General features: G+C 38.7%; 1 protein-coding gene across 3 annotated transcripts in view; it reads right to left on the reverse strand.

The window, feature by feature from the left end:
• Positions 1-6,678: 6,678 nt before the first annotated feature.
• The window catches only part of LOC149833087 (uncharacterized), a 45,366-nt gene continuing 38,891 nt past the window's right edge, over positions 6,679-13,153 (reverse strand). Inside the window, exons 20-21 of one of the 3 annotated variants that reach the window (XR_016433147.1) lie at positions 7,515-7,717; positions 6,806-6,849 (exon numbers count right to left, since the gene is read on the reverse strand). Coding sequence is in view for 2 of the 3 variants with exons in the window: in XM_090012709.1 (XP_089868835.1) it covers positions 6,709-6,849 (141 nt within the window). In the remaining variant the exon portion in view is untranslated. Of the gene's footprint in view, positions 6,850-7,378; positions 7,718-13,153 lie in introns of those variants that run through there. The other 2 variants (XM_090012709.1, XM_090012710.1) reach the window with 2 other exon arrangements.

Raw genomic sequence — 13,153 nt, forward strand, 5'->3', positions numbered from 1 at the left:
TTCATTCCTACCGCCCACGATAAGTTGAATAGTAAACACTTTGACAACTTGGTAGGTCGCTCCAAGCTAACCTTCTCTACCCAACGTCCTTGGTAGGTGTTCAGTTAACTAAGGAAAGGAGGATAATTCACCTATCTATAAAGGAGGTTTCGCCCGATCATACAAGAGGGTAGGCTTGCCAGCGGCTGAAAAGCGTTTGATCTCGTCGAAGAAAGATTTTTGAGTTATTTAAACCAGGGCATTGGGCAGAGTCAGTTAAAGCTTTAGTGTCGTTTTGTTTGTCGTACTAAAAAATTGAAACAAGCAAAATCGACCCATACTCCTCAAAGAAAGACCACCCAACAAGCCCGCAATCTTAGGGCGTCGTTTGGTTTAGTCTTTGGCCCAATTCAGCATTAATCGGGTATTTGAAGCCCTTGCTTTCAGTTCTTTTTTGGATCCCCCCAGCCCCCCTTTCGGCTGTCCCTAGGACCTCCGTCTTCTTCCTTATGTTCTCCCCTTCATTTGACGCTACATCCCTGACCTGGATCTCCTTGTTGTTCTCACCTGAGGCGTGGTCTTCATCCATGTCAGTGGCCTTCAGTTTCCTCGCCAAAGATTCTGATGTCGTGCCTTTATCTCCTCCGCACCGCAGGTGACTTGTATTCAGTTGGACATGCACGACCGTTCCTTTTCTCCTCTCTCTCTTATTTCTCTCCTCGTTACCAGATTCTGCTCCATTCCTGGTACCGTCTGGTGTCGACGTGCCGGATCTGTTAGTTGCTTTTGCCAGCACTTCGATTTCTGAATCTATTTATTCTGTTATCACTTCGATTTCTTGTTGCGGCCGTGGGGTTCTTCTAAAGATTTTTACTTGCTACCACCCTCCATTACTCACTGTTGTTGGCGCCTCTTTAGTAGCCGATCGGTGGCGGTAGTTGTCCAACGAGTGAGCGATTACACAACAGAAATTGCAGTAGCAAATGCTACTCTCATACACAACCTCCTGAACGAGGGTAGATCCCATCTCAAACTCAATTTCTATAGTTGCTGGTGGTGTAAAATCCAGCGTCACTGCAACTTTCATACGGGCGTACTGCCACTCTCTCCTTTGTTCGGCTGTAGTAGTATTGTTCGATCAGCTCCCCGCCCAACGCTTCTGTCACCCATTCATATGGATCCCATGTGCACAGTTCTGCAAAGACTTAAGTATCCTTTCTTGTTAGATGGTTTGAAAAAAATGACAAAAATGTTCTTTCTTAAAAAAAAAAAAATGATGATTCGGAATAATAACAAAAATATCCTTCATCCAGAAAATAGAGGATGATGTTAACTCTTAAAAGTTCAAACTACGAAACGAACCTGAGGCGCTCTCTTTCTTTTTCGTTTGAACTTTTCGTTGTCATATTCTTCTTCTTCTTCTTCCTTTTCCGTGAAACACTATAAAACTCTCTCTCTCTCAAAAGAAGAAATTAAGGGAGGTAAAGAGATGGCGATCCGATGACAATTATCGACCTCTTCCTATTAGCAGTGCCAAAATGCTGCCCTAGTCCAGCAGGCAACCGACAGTGGCGGCTCCTCCGCCACCTTCGAGGGACACCTACAACAGAATCTTCCTCCAGTACACCGATAATAAAGTATTTTAAAGTGTAATCTGTCTACCCCTACGTTGCCAATACTTTCGATTAGGGCTATGCCTTCCAGGCCACCCTGACACTACTCAACACAGGAGTTCGCACCATCAAGTCCTGGTGGGCATTCATCAGTTTCTGGCACCGCGAGGTCCTTATCTCGACCTCTGGCATCGTGCTCTCCGACAGGACCCACCTCCTCCCCAATGTCGGGAATGGCATGTTTCTCTCTAGCTTTCCTGTCACGGACCTCGCGATAAAATAAATGGCAAAATGCTATATCGAGTAGCGATTTATGAAATTTGCGTAGCAAAAAAAAGGCAAATCGCTAAATCGAGTAGCGATTTATGAAAATTGCGTAGCAAAAAAAATAGAAAATTGCTAAATCGAATACAGATTTACAAAAATCGTGTAGCAAAAAAAAAATCCTAAATCACTACGCGATGTTCGTAAATTGCTAAATCGCATTGCAAAAAAAAATAAATCCCAACACGAGAAAGGGTGTTACGAAAACCGCAAGCAAGAAACAATTAAAGAAAATAATAAACAAGAACGATCAAACAAAACACAACGACACACAGATTTACGTGGAAAAAACTTCCCTTAAATCCGAGAGAGAATAAAAAGTCATGGTTGCCCAGAAGAAAAACTTTATTGCTCTTTTTCGACAGTTACAAGAGGAAAAGAAAAGAAAGAATTTATACAAGGCCCCAAAAAAAATTTCTTCTAGGGGGAGGGGCGCCCCCCTGGACCCCCGTCTGCTGAACTCGCAGTGGGACCCACGTCGGGAGGAGCCCCCGGACCCCCCCCCCCCCTCTTATATGGGCAAAAACTCTGAATCAGGCTCCACAACTCATCAAGTTGAACCATGCTACAGTCAGTGTGCAGGTCAGTTGGTGCTTGATGGAGCAGTGTAGGATCGTCTGCTGGGTGTGCACAGAGGCAGAAAGAGAAGGGATTGAGAGGGTTGATGTTCACGGCCTTCTTCAGGAGGGATTCCTTTCTCGGATAATCTTGCAATGCAGGCACTGGGTCTTAAATAATCAGCTCTGGGGTACTTAAGTCATTGCAACCGCTCTTTTTCTAGAATCATTGTCTTATGGCACCAATGGCGGAAATCGTACTTAAGTCTTTGCAACCGCATCGGACTCTGACGCTAACTGATGCTGATAGATATTCCAGGCATAAAACCAAATTGATTCTCCGATATCATGACAACTTTCCTCAACCTAGACTCAATCACCCTTTCCCAAAGTTTCATAGTATGACTCATGAGTTTTATACCACGATAGTTTGTGCAATCTTGTATATCACCCTTATTCTTATGTAGAGGCACCAAAGTACTCTTCCTCCACTCACTAGGCATCTTTTTTGTCCGCCACATCTTGTTAAAAAGATTTGTTAACCATTCTAAACCTTTTTCTCTCAAGCATTTCCAAGCCTCCATAGGTATACCATCTGGGACAACTGCCCTTCTTGATTTTAATTTCTTCAAAGCCTCTGCAATTTCTTTCTTTTGAATCTTGCGCATGAAGTCATGATTCATCTCATAAAAATGAATGAAGAAGTCTCCAAGATCCTGAGCATGACTTCTATTAAATAGCTTATCAAAATAATCTTTCCATCTATCCTTAATCTCCTCATCTTTGACTAAAACCCTTTTCTTTTCATCTTTGATACATCTAACCATACCCAGATCCTTTGATTTCCTATCTCTCATCTTTGCAAGCCTATAAATATCATTCTCGCCTTCTTTAGTATCCAATTTGTCATAAATTTTCTTATATACCTTATCCTTCGCATTTCGAACTACTTTTTTAGCTTCCTTCTTTACTATTATATACTTCTTCAAATTCTCATTATCACGACTCTTACTTAAATTTCTATAACACTCTCTTTTAACCTTAATAATTAATATGACATCCTTGTTCCACCATGATGTATCCTTACCTAGCGGTGCACCGCCTTTAGACTCACCCTATACCTCCTTAGCCACCTTTCTCATGCCACAAGCTATCTTATTCCACATTGATTCTGAATCCTCCTCGAGACACCAATCAACTTCCTTAACTACCTACTCCACAAACATTCCTTATTTAGCTCCTTTCAGTGCCTACCACTTAATTCTAGCATCTATCCTATGTATATCTCTTTTGCGGCATTGTCTAATTCTAAGATCTAAAATTAAGACTCTATGTTGTGGAGTTACATTTTCTCCCGGTATAACCTTACAATCGATGCAACAACCCATATCTCTCTTTCTAAGTAGGAAAAAATCTATCTGACTGGTATTAACCTCACTTTTAAATGTTACTAGGTGAGACTCTCTCTTCCTAAACCAAGTGTTTGCTAAGATCATATCATAGGACAAACCAAAATCTAAAATTGTTTCTCCACTTTCGTTTCTCTCTCCTATACCATAGCCTCCATGGATACTTTCAAATCCATCCCTACTAATACCTACATGTTCATTAAGGTCACTGCCGATGAAAATCTTTTCTCCATAAGATATCCCTTGTACTACTCCATCTAAATCTTCCCAAAATTAACGCTTAATGGAATTATCTAAACCTACTTGAGGTGTATAAACACTAATAATATTAATAATATCCGTACCTAATACTAATTTAATAAGTAAAATCCTATCACCCTTCCTAAGGACCTCAACTACATTATCTATAAACTCACGACTAATAACAATCTCTACTCTATTCCTATTCTTATTTATTCATGTATACCAAATCTTATATCCCCAAGGTTCTATCACTTTTGCTTTTTCACCTACCCATTTGGTCTCTTATAGACATAAAATATTCATCTTTCTCATACACATAACATCTACTAACTCTACCAACTTACCAGTTAAAGACCCTATGTTCCAAGTGAATAACCTAATTTTATGGTCTTGGACTAACTTCTTTACCCCCCCCCCCCCCCGTCCAACAAAGTGAGAGAACCCTTGCCTATTTGACACCACACCTAGACGTCGGTGTGACACATCGCTTCTGGGCGACGACCTAGCAACCCTTGCCCATTTATCATTGCCTTTGGGCCTATAGAGTACAGTGCATCGCTCAGTAGGGAACGCCCCAACGAAATTCTCATATTGGCTCATATTCATAGGGTATAACTAAGTTTTTATGTTGGTTGTCACTGGCCTACCGCAACCCTCCTCCTTTATCCGGGCTTGGAACCAGCAGTGTATAACTAAACAGTTATACACAGGCGGAGTTTTTTTTTTTGATAAAAAAACACTCTTTTTTATAAAAAAATGAAATTTTAACCATTAAATAATTTGAAAATTGTAGACCATTGCTTTTTAACAAGAGTCCATTCCTATAAAATCAAGCATGCAGATCACATTTGTATGGTCAGAATTTAGAAAAAAAAATCCTTTTAAATCCTGGTAAGCTGGCAGTAGGCTCAAAATGAGAGAGAGAGAGAGAGAGAAATTTATTAATTGAAAGGTCACAACAAGAGCTGCTTAAATATCATTCAACTTCATCTCACATTAAAAACTCTTTATTTGTTCAACCAGTTGAAGGCATTGGACATTCGGCCCATTCATATCCTTACACTGTATAAGGTAACATTCAGTGTTGTGAGAGGCGAACACCTTAGTACCTGAAGCCTACGCCTCAAAGGCAAAGTGCAAGCTCAAGGAACCGAGGCGAAGTAGTAAGGCGTTTGCAGGCTCAAAGCGCACGCTTCACATGGGTGAAGCGCACACCTTGCGTCGAGTCATGCACTTCAAGGTCGGACCACCGCTGCAATGTCATCCAGTCGGCAAAGGCATTGAGAAGGTTGGCGAGGTCGAGCGTCTGCGAGAACGCCTGGATCTGCCGTGATGGCGTCTGGTCGATGAGTACCAGAGGGACCAACGATTGGGACAGGAGGGTGTTCGGGTGGGGGTTGCGACAGTTCTCCTGGTATAAAGGGCTGCCCGTTGATGGGTTCGATGGGAGAGGCATTGTTGGTGGTGGTGGTTCTTAGAGTTGCGGCTCTTGAAGAAAGAATGGGGTGGTAGTGATCCTTCTGCAGGTGGTGGTGATGATGGTGGTGGGGCTGAGGGTCTTGAGGATGAGGTAGGTTTTGGTAGCCATTCTTTTTTATGGTTTTGGTTGGTGGTGGTGTGAGGGGTTTTGGTTCAGAGGAGTTGCAGAATTGGGCAAATGGGGTGGGGCTGTTTGGATGGTGGGGATTAGGGTTTTGAGATTTGCTTGGGGTACGGGTGGAAGAGGTTTTGAGAGGCTTTTGGTGTTTGGGATTTTGACTCTTTGAGTGACAGTTGGGGACTTGGGGGTATCAAATTTGCAAATTTGGTAATGAACTCTAGACATATTGAGGGAACTCAAAGTTGACTCAATTGCCAAAGAAATTGCATTGTTTCAAGACTTTAAGCAATAGGATTTGAACTTGTTGGGATGTAAAATATATTTAAGATACAATCTTTATTTTTCAAGTAGCATGTAAGAGTCGAATTGAGTTCAACACCTGTTGTTCGTGTTCGGCTCACCAAACCCATTTTACTAGTTCAAATGAACCCTTTAAGAACTGAAAATGAGCCCAACCACCGGCCACCAGATGTGTTAATGAAAGTAGCTTCTTCCAGCTTTCATTTGGTGTCACTTGATCTTTACCACGAATTGTTGGATAAATGACTATACATGTGTGTGTATGTTGGAATTACACAACATTCCATTAGGTTTTGAACTCTCAATATATTAACACATGGTGACGTGAACTAACAGCTCCTACCATACAAGCGAAGCCCTCATTGTATTCAATATGATTTCATGATTGTAGATATAACTTGATTTATCTTGCACTATGAGTCTAACTTAATTGTGGTTTACATGTGCATGCATATAAGAAAATGAATAATATAGGAAAGTAGTATTTATTTTATATTGTCGTTTATTAGTTGTTCTTATTTAAAAAAATTATTATTTTATTAATATTATATATTTTATTATTTTGATCATGAAGCTTGAAGCTTACGCTTCAACGCCTGGTCATAACAGGCTCAACGTCTCTCTTCGCCTCATCCCATTTAACAACCTTGGTAACATCTAGCATGGGTATATGCATTGACAAATCAATGCGTCCAGACATCTCCCAGTGGCCTTATCTCCCAAGTATTGTATACATTCTTGATTGCAGGCCGCATCAGAGCAATGAGAAGTCTGTGCAATAGTGCTTTGACAAGTGGCTCCCTCCACACTGGTGAGCATGCCACCTTCACAAAACAAACACCAAAATGGAACCCGGCAAACAAGATTAGCACATAGATACCACCTAATTAGCTAGACTAGAACCGGAATGACACATCAATCCATCAAACGCATAGAATGAGCATGGATTGTTGATGAACCAGGCCAGTGCATGATCATAAAACTAAGTTTTGTGCTTTCTTTTGCATTATTGAGAGAGCTTCAACATACATCAGAGCTTAAACTGTATGAGAGTATACGCACACCGCTTAATCATATTAGGACCATCCATATTAAAGATCGTAGTTCCTAGAATTACTTAGAACCAACAGGGAATTGTGATTTTTTTGCATAGAAATACCAATTTCTAAATACAGCATGATTTCCATGTAATAGGAATCACGATTTCTATGTTTAAGAATCCTGATTCCAGACAGGGATTTTGATTGACATGGAAATCCTGATTCCCTCGGGAATCCTGATTTTTATGTTTAAGTATCATGATTCTCTTAATAATATCAATTCTCTAAGAAATCCCATTTCCTATGTTCACACGGTTTTGCATCACGAGACGAGCACGAGTGGAACCACAAACAGCTCGTCTCATTTTCCGATCCTACATATAAACTTGATGACTAACATGCTCAGAACAAACAAACTGACATGATACAGGAAATGAGAGGAGAATTACATGAAGCTTTCATCAGTCAGCCAGAGCCACAAATCCCACTTCTATATTCTAAAAGATGAAGATTGAAACGAAGACAGCAGCATAAATAGCAAAACTGGGAACATTCTTATTGGCACATTTCAACAGAAATCTAGCAACTTCTCCACCTCAGCATAACAGGTTTTGAGATCTCTGTATTCCTCTGTCGCTGAAAAGTCCGCAGACTGGAATTCATGAAGAATAATTGGTGTTTTAATCTTACAAGTTTAAACAGAGGTTGATAGTAGTATCAACAAAAGAGTTGCAGAACACTGAACACATCAAATCACTTCAATTCCAGTAAAATATGAACGCAATATTGACAGGCACATCAATCAATTACGATGAACAAATGGAAAGTCAGTGAGAGTTGCACAAAATTGAAAGGTTTAATTCAAACATTATTTTGAAGTTAATTTTAATTATCGACAACCTAGAATCACTGAATATACATTCTTAATTTATAACAAATATTTGGGCAGAAACATGAAAAACAGAAGTTCAAGCAAAAAGTAGAACCTAATTTGAATGTCTAAAGACCCTTAATACGACAAGACATGCAATTATAGCCTAAAGGCCCTAAAACAATAGAGTAACTTTTGTGTCCGAGATAAGGCTCTTCTATGACCCCAAACAAAGCCATTAGCACATGCAGGTTATTTTAGAGGTAATAAATTCTGTCTCCTTAATTAGCTGGATAAAATTGTCATGCCAGTAAAAGTTGTCTACAAAAAGTGAGGCGACTTAATTTTTAGGTTCAAACAAAAATAAGATAAACTTCTCCGAGCTAAAGTTGTCTGTTTGGAAAACTTTCTCCTGAGAAAAAAGTTGGAAATCAGGAGGTCCGAATTTTCTCTCACCAAGTGTCTCTATTCAGAACTTTCAAATTACATTTTATTCTTTAAATTAAACAAGTCTAGAATTATTCCATAGGCAAATTTAACTGTCTAAGATAAACTTATCTTGAGGAAAAAATGACTTGGGATATCAAACAGCCCTTAAAGAATAAGGACCCAAAAGACTTAAACAATAATCTCCAGTAGAACAAATTAAAGTCAGTTGTATTGATAATGAAAAAAAATTGGACCTGTTTATCTGGTTTCATATTTGACGAGAACAGATCCTGGTTTAGAGAAATTATACCTGCATCGAAAGTTATTCCCCCCCCCCATTTTTTTTATAGGCAAGCTGGGGGTCACCCGTGGGATTTGAACCCACGACCCTCTGGCTATGGTGCAACCTCATCGTCGATCTATCACATCCAACCCAAAGTGATATTCCTACAACAGGAGCAATATGTACAAGATGTAGCTTCGGCATGGTTTCCTCTAATCCAAATGTAACTGCAGGAAATGGTGCCAGCCCTCAATTTAAAGCAAGCAGCTATGAGCAATCTGGCAACTCACTAGCAAATGCAAGGCATGTGAGCAGCATATTGGAGGGCAACGTCAGGAAAATTAATAATGCCCATGGTGTAGGTCACGAATGTGCATAATGGTAAGCTGGCTTAGTTCCAACAACAAGGTGGCAGCAATAGAGATGCAAAGTTGATTAACCTGGATGGGAATGATATGTGAATCCCCGTTGGCTAACAATAGGAAGAAAGAAGCTCAGAAATAACTTTAACGGGTAGATGAACACCAGGCACACTTCAAACCATGGTATCTGAAAGCATTCCATAGCCTTGGTCATGGATAACTTTGCAGATAGTGAAAATCAAAACAAAACACTAAAGCGCAACAGAAGGCCGACTTGTCTCAAGAAATACCCTAGACTGCAGCATTCTCTCACCAAATTGGTTACAAAAAGCCTATTTTCTTGCAAAGCTTTTTTGGACTGAACTCATAGTAAGTCATGATGGTACCTTGTACTAACAGGCAGAATAAAGGTATTCCACTACATTTATTAAAAGATAGCAAATTACTTCCATTTGGTACCCTCTGATTCCAAGGAAAGAACGATTTTAAAAGCAGTTTCAGATTTTTATCAAGTTAAATAAAATATCTGGAGTATGTACTTTTGGGATATAATCTGTCACGTGGATATTCCATTTTCTCTCTTGTAGCATATCCTCTTGTGTACTAATTCTAGTGGAGATTTTACCAAAATGGCCATATATTCACATTTAAACCATATACATGTAGCATAGGACAGAATTTAATATATAAGGAAAGAAGTTTGCAGCAACCGATATTCTTATTTGGTCAGAATTCAGAAAAATGCACAACACTTTCAAAGATAGATTTGACATTCTTAAAAGTTAAAGGGCAAAATAGTCAAAAAATATACCATTAAAGTTCATGGGAGAAAAAATCTGTCATTGTACATTATGAGAATATATACGAAAAGGGACCTATATAGGCTCACATAGGGGTGGGCAACAGACCGGGCGGCCAAGCCAACCCGACCCGCCATGGTCCGGGTTTGGGCTAAGGTTTTAGGCTCGGGCCCATTAGGTACCGGGCTGAAACCCAGCCCATTATATATGTGGGCCGGGCCTGGGCCGGCCCAATGGGTCTCAGTTATTTATTAATTTTCCAATAATATAAAAATTAAAAATTTAACTATTGCATAGAAACTTGGTAACTATTACTATTTACCTAATTAGTTACATTAGTTGTATGGAAACTAGAAAGATAATTAATTGGGTGCATGGGAAGTTGGGAAGTTGTTAACTATTATTATTTACAAATGGATTTGGGTTGGGCCGGGCCGGACACATCCCGCTTCACATTGGCCCGTTGGGCCAATGAGCCGGGCCAATGGGCAGGACCATGGGCTGCTCCTCAAACCCAAGCCCGTTAAGAACCGGGCCGCACTTAAAGCCTGGTGGGCCGAGCTTTAAACGGGCCCGGGCCGGGCCGGCCCGATGCATGGGACACATATATGAGATGGACCTAGCAAAAAAACATATAAGGATATATTATAATTCATAAGTTCTATCATTTTATTAAATAATTGCTTTCATTGGTTTATTAATATGCATTCATTTGTTTTGCTTATTACTTGATAGGTAAACTTGAAAGGTGATGATGCATAGTATGGTCCTATTTGGGAGATAGTGGATAGAAGATGGGATGCACAAATGCATCAGTCATTGCATGCAACTGACTTATACCTATAGCAGCAAAATATCACGAGTGTAAGGGAATAGAGACAAATCTTAAAATAAAAGGCAGGTTGTATCATGCATTGTCCATCTTGTGTGAAGCATTGAAGATCAAAATACTATTCATGATCAATTGATAAATTATAGAAATGCTTGTAGACCTTTTGGCATGAAAATGGCAACCCAATGGAGGAGAGAACTATTTGCCAAGTAATTTAGCATTAGATTTCATATATAATTATGTAATAACTAATTGATTGATTTGACTAGTTACCCTTTTCATTTTTTTATGTTTATTCTATATAGCTGACTGGTGATTTTCTTTTGGCATTAGTTGTACCCAGTTGCAGAACTTTGTTGTTCAAGTGCTTGGCCTCAATGATGGTGCATCCAAGTCTGAGCATAACTGGAGTACATCTTATGGGGTAATCAAAGTTTACTAATTACTGTTTATTGATTATTGATGTTTTTACTATTAGTCGATCTTATTGGTGTTGTATATACATTAATTTTGTAAACTTTTTATGTAGATCCATAAAAAGAAGAATAAATTATAGGACAAAAAGTTCAATGACTTAGTCATTGTGCAACATAATCAAAGACTACGGCAAATATATGAAGAAAAGGAGAAGCAAAGGTGACATCAACCCAATCATATCGAGGGATGATGATTGAGTCTTTTGAATGAAAAAGAAGAGAAACTCTCATCAAAAGTCATTTCGTGTGTTTTTATTGGATATGCTGAAAATCAAAGCAGATCTAGGTGTTATGAAGTTAAAATAATAAATTATATATTTCAAGAAATGTTTATTTTGTTGAAAAGGAAAGCTATTTTGATTCTACTATGCCTAAGAAAGATAATGAAGATTTGCTTCTTTTGGATTTATTGCCTAAGGAAAGTGTTGATGACGATGTTGATGTGCTTGATATGTCACTAATTTGGAACCTCAAGTAGATGTTCATGACAACAATAATGAGAATGTAATTATAGACGTTGAACCTCTTATCCTCATTTATTCTAAGAGAACCATTGAGAACCAACTTAGTGTCTTAGAAAGACTCTCTCAAATAGAACAAGATGAAACTTCCAATCTTAGAAGATCTACTAGGATTTCAAGACCTCAAGATGGATTTGTATCTTATGAGTCCTTGTCTCCAAATCATAGAACATGGTTAGCCCGCATATTTTCCTACTTTGAACCCAAGACCTATAGTCAAGCTAAGGCCCACCAAGAGTGGGTACAAGCCATGAAGAAAGAACTAGAAGCCTTAAAAAATCTAAAACTTGGGATATTGTGAAATTATCAAATGGAAAAAAGTCAATAGGATATAGATGGGTAAATAAAGTTAAAACCAAAAGTGAAAGACATAAAGTGAGATTAGTAGTCAAAGGATATGCTCAAGGATACGAAATAGACTATGAGGAAACCTTTGCTTCAGTAACAAGAATGACCATCGTTAGGACTTTCATAACACTAGCTTCCATTAGAGGTTGGCCTATATATCAAATGGATGTAAAAATTGTCTTTTTAAATGAAGATTTGAAAGAAGACTATATGGACCTGCCTCCAGGTATTGAGGTTCAAATGGATGTGAAAATTGTCTTTTTAAATAGAGATTTGAAAGAAGACTATATGGACCCGTCTCCAGGTATTGAGGTTCCACCTGGTTATATTCTCTATCTAAGGAAAGTTTTGTATGATTTAAAACAAGCTCCTAATGTCGGGTATGACAAATTCAGTATTGTTATGCTAAATCTTAGATATAGGTCATGTTATAATGACAATGTTTTATTTGTTAAGACATCTGATGCAGGTATCGTCATTCTACTTTTGTATGTAGTTGACATGATCATCACAGGTGAAAACAAACAAAGAGTTAGTCATTAAAAATGTTCTTAAAAATAATTTTGAAATGATTGATCTTGGATTTCTTATATATTTTTTTGGTATTGAGGTTGCATGCTCACCTCATAGGTATTTATTGACCCAAACTAAATTTGCAATTGAGATCAATGGCAAGTCTGGAATTTCTGACAAGAAGAGAGTTGACATTGCAGTAGTGATTAATGCAAAAATGAAAATTGATAATGAAACACCTCTAAAAGATCTCACATCGTATCGTCAGATGATTGGAGCTCTCACGTACTTGTCTATCACATGACCTGATATTTCTCATATAGTTCATATTGCAAGTCAATTCCAACATTTACCAATGATTGTGCGTATGAGTAATGTTATGAGGATAATTAGATATATTCAAAAAACTGCTTCTAAAGGACTTCTTCTATCATCTTCATTCTATCTTGATTTAGTTGCATACTCTGATTCAGATTGGGAAGGGGATTCTAATCATCGTCGGTTAACTACTAGTTTTTGTATCTTTTTAGGTGTCTCGCTCGTGTAGTGAAAGTGAAAAAAAACAGCAAAAAGTTTTTATTTAATCAACGGAAGCCGAATGTCGAGCCATGGCCACCACTACATCAAAAGTTATATGGTTGAGATGACTACTT

The sequence above is a fragment of the Nuphar pumila genome, chromosome 7 (assembly GCF_984573655.1).
Source record: "Nuphar pumila chromosome 7, dmNupPumi1.hap1.1, whole genome shotgun sequence".
Lineage (NCBI taxonomy): Eukaryota > Viridiplantae > Streptophyta > Magnoliopsida > Nymphaeales > Nymphaeaceae > Nuphar > Nuphar pumila.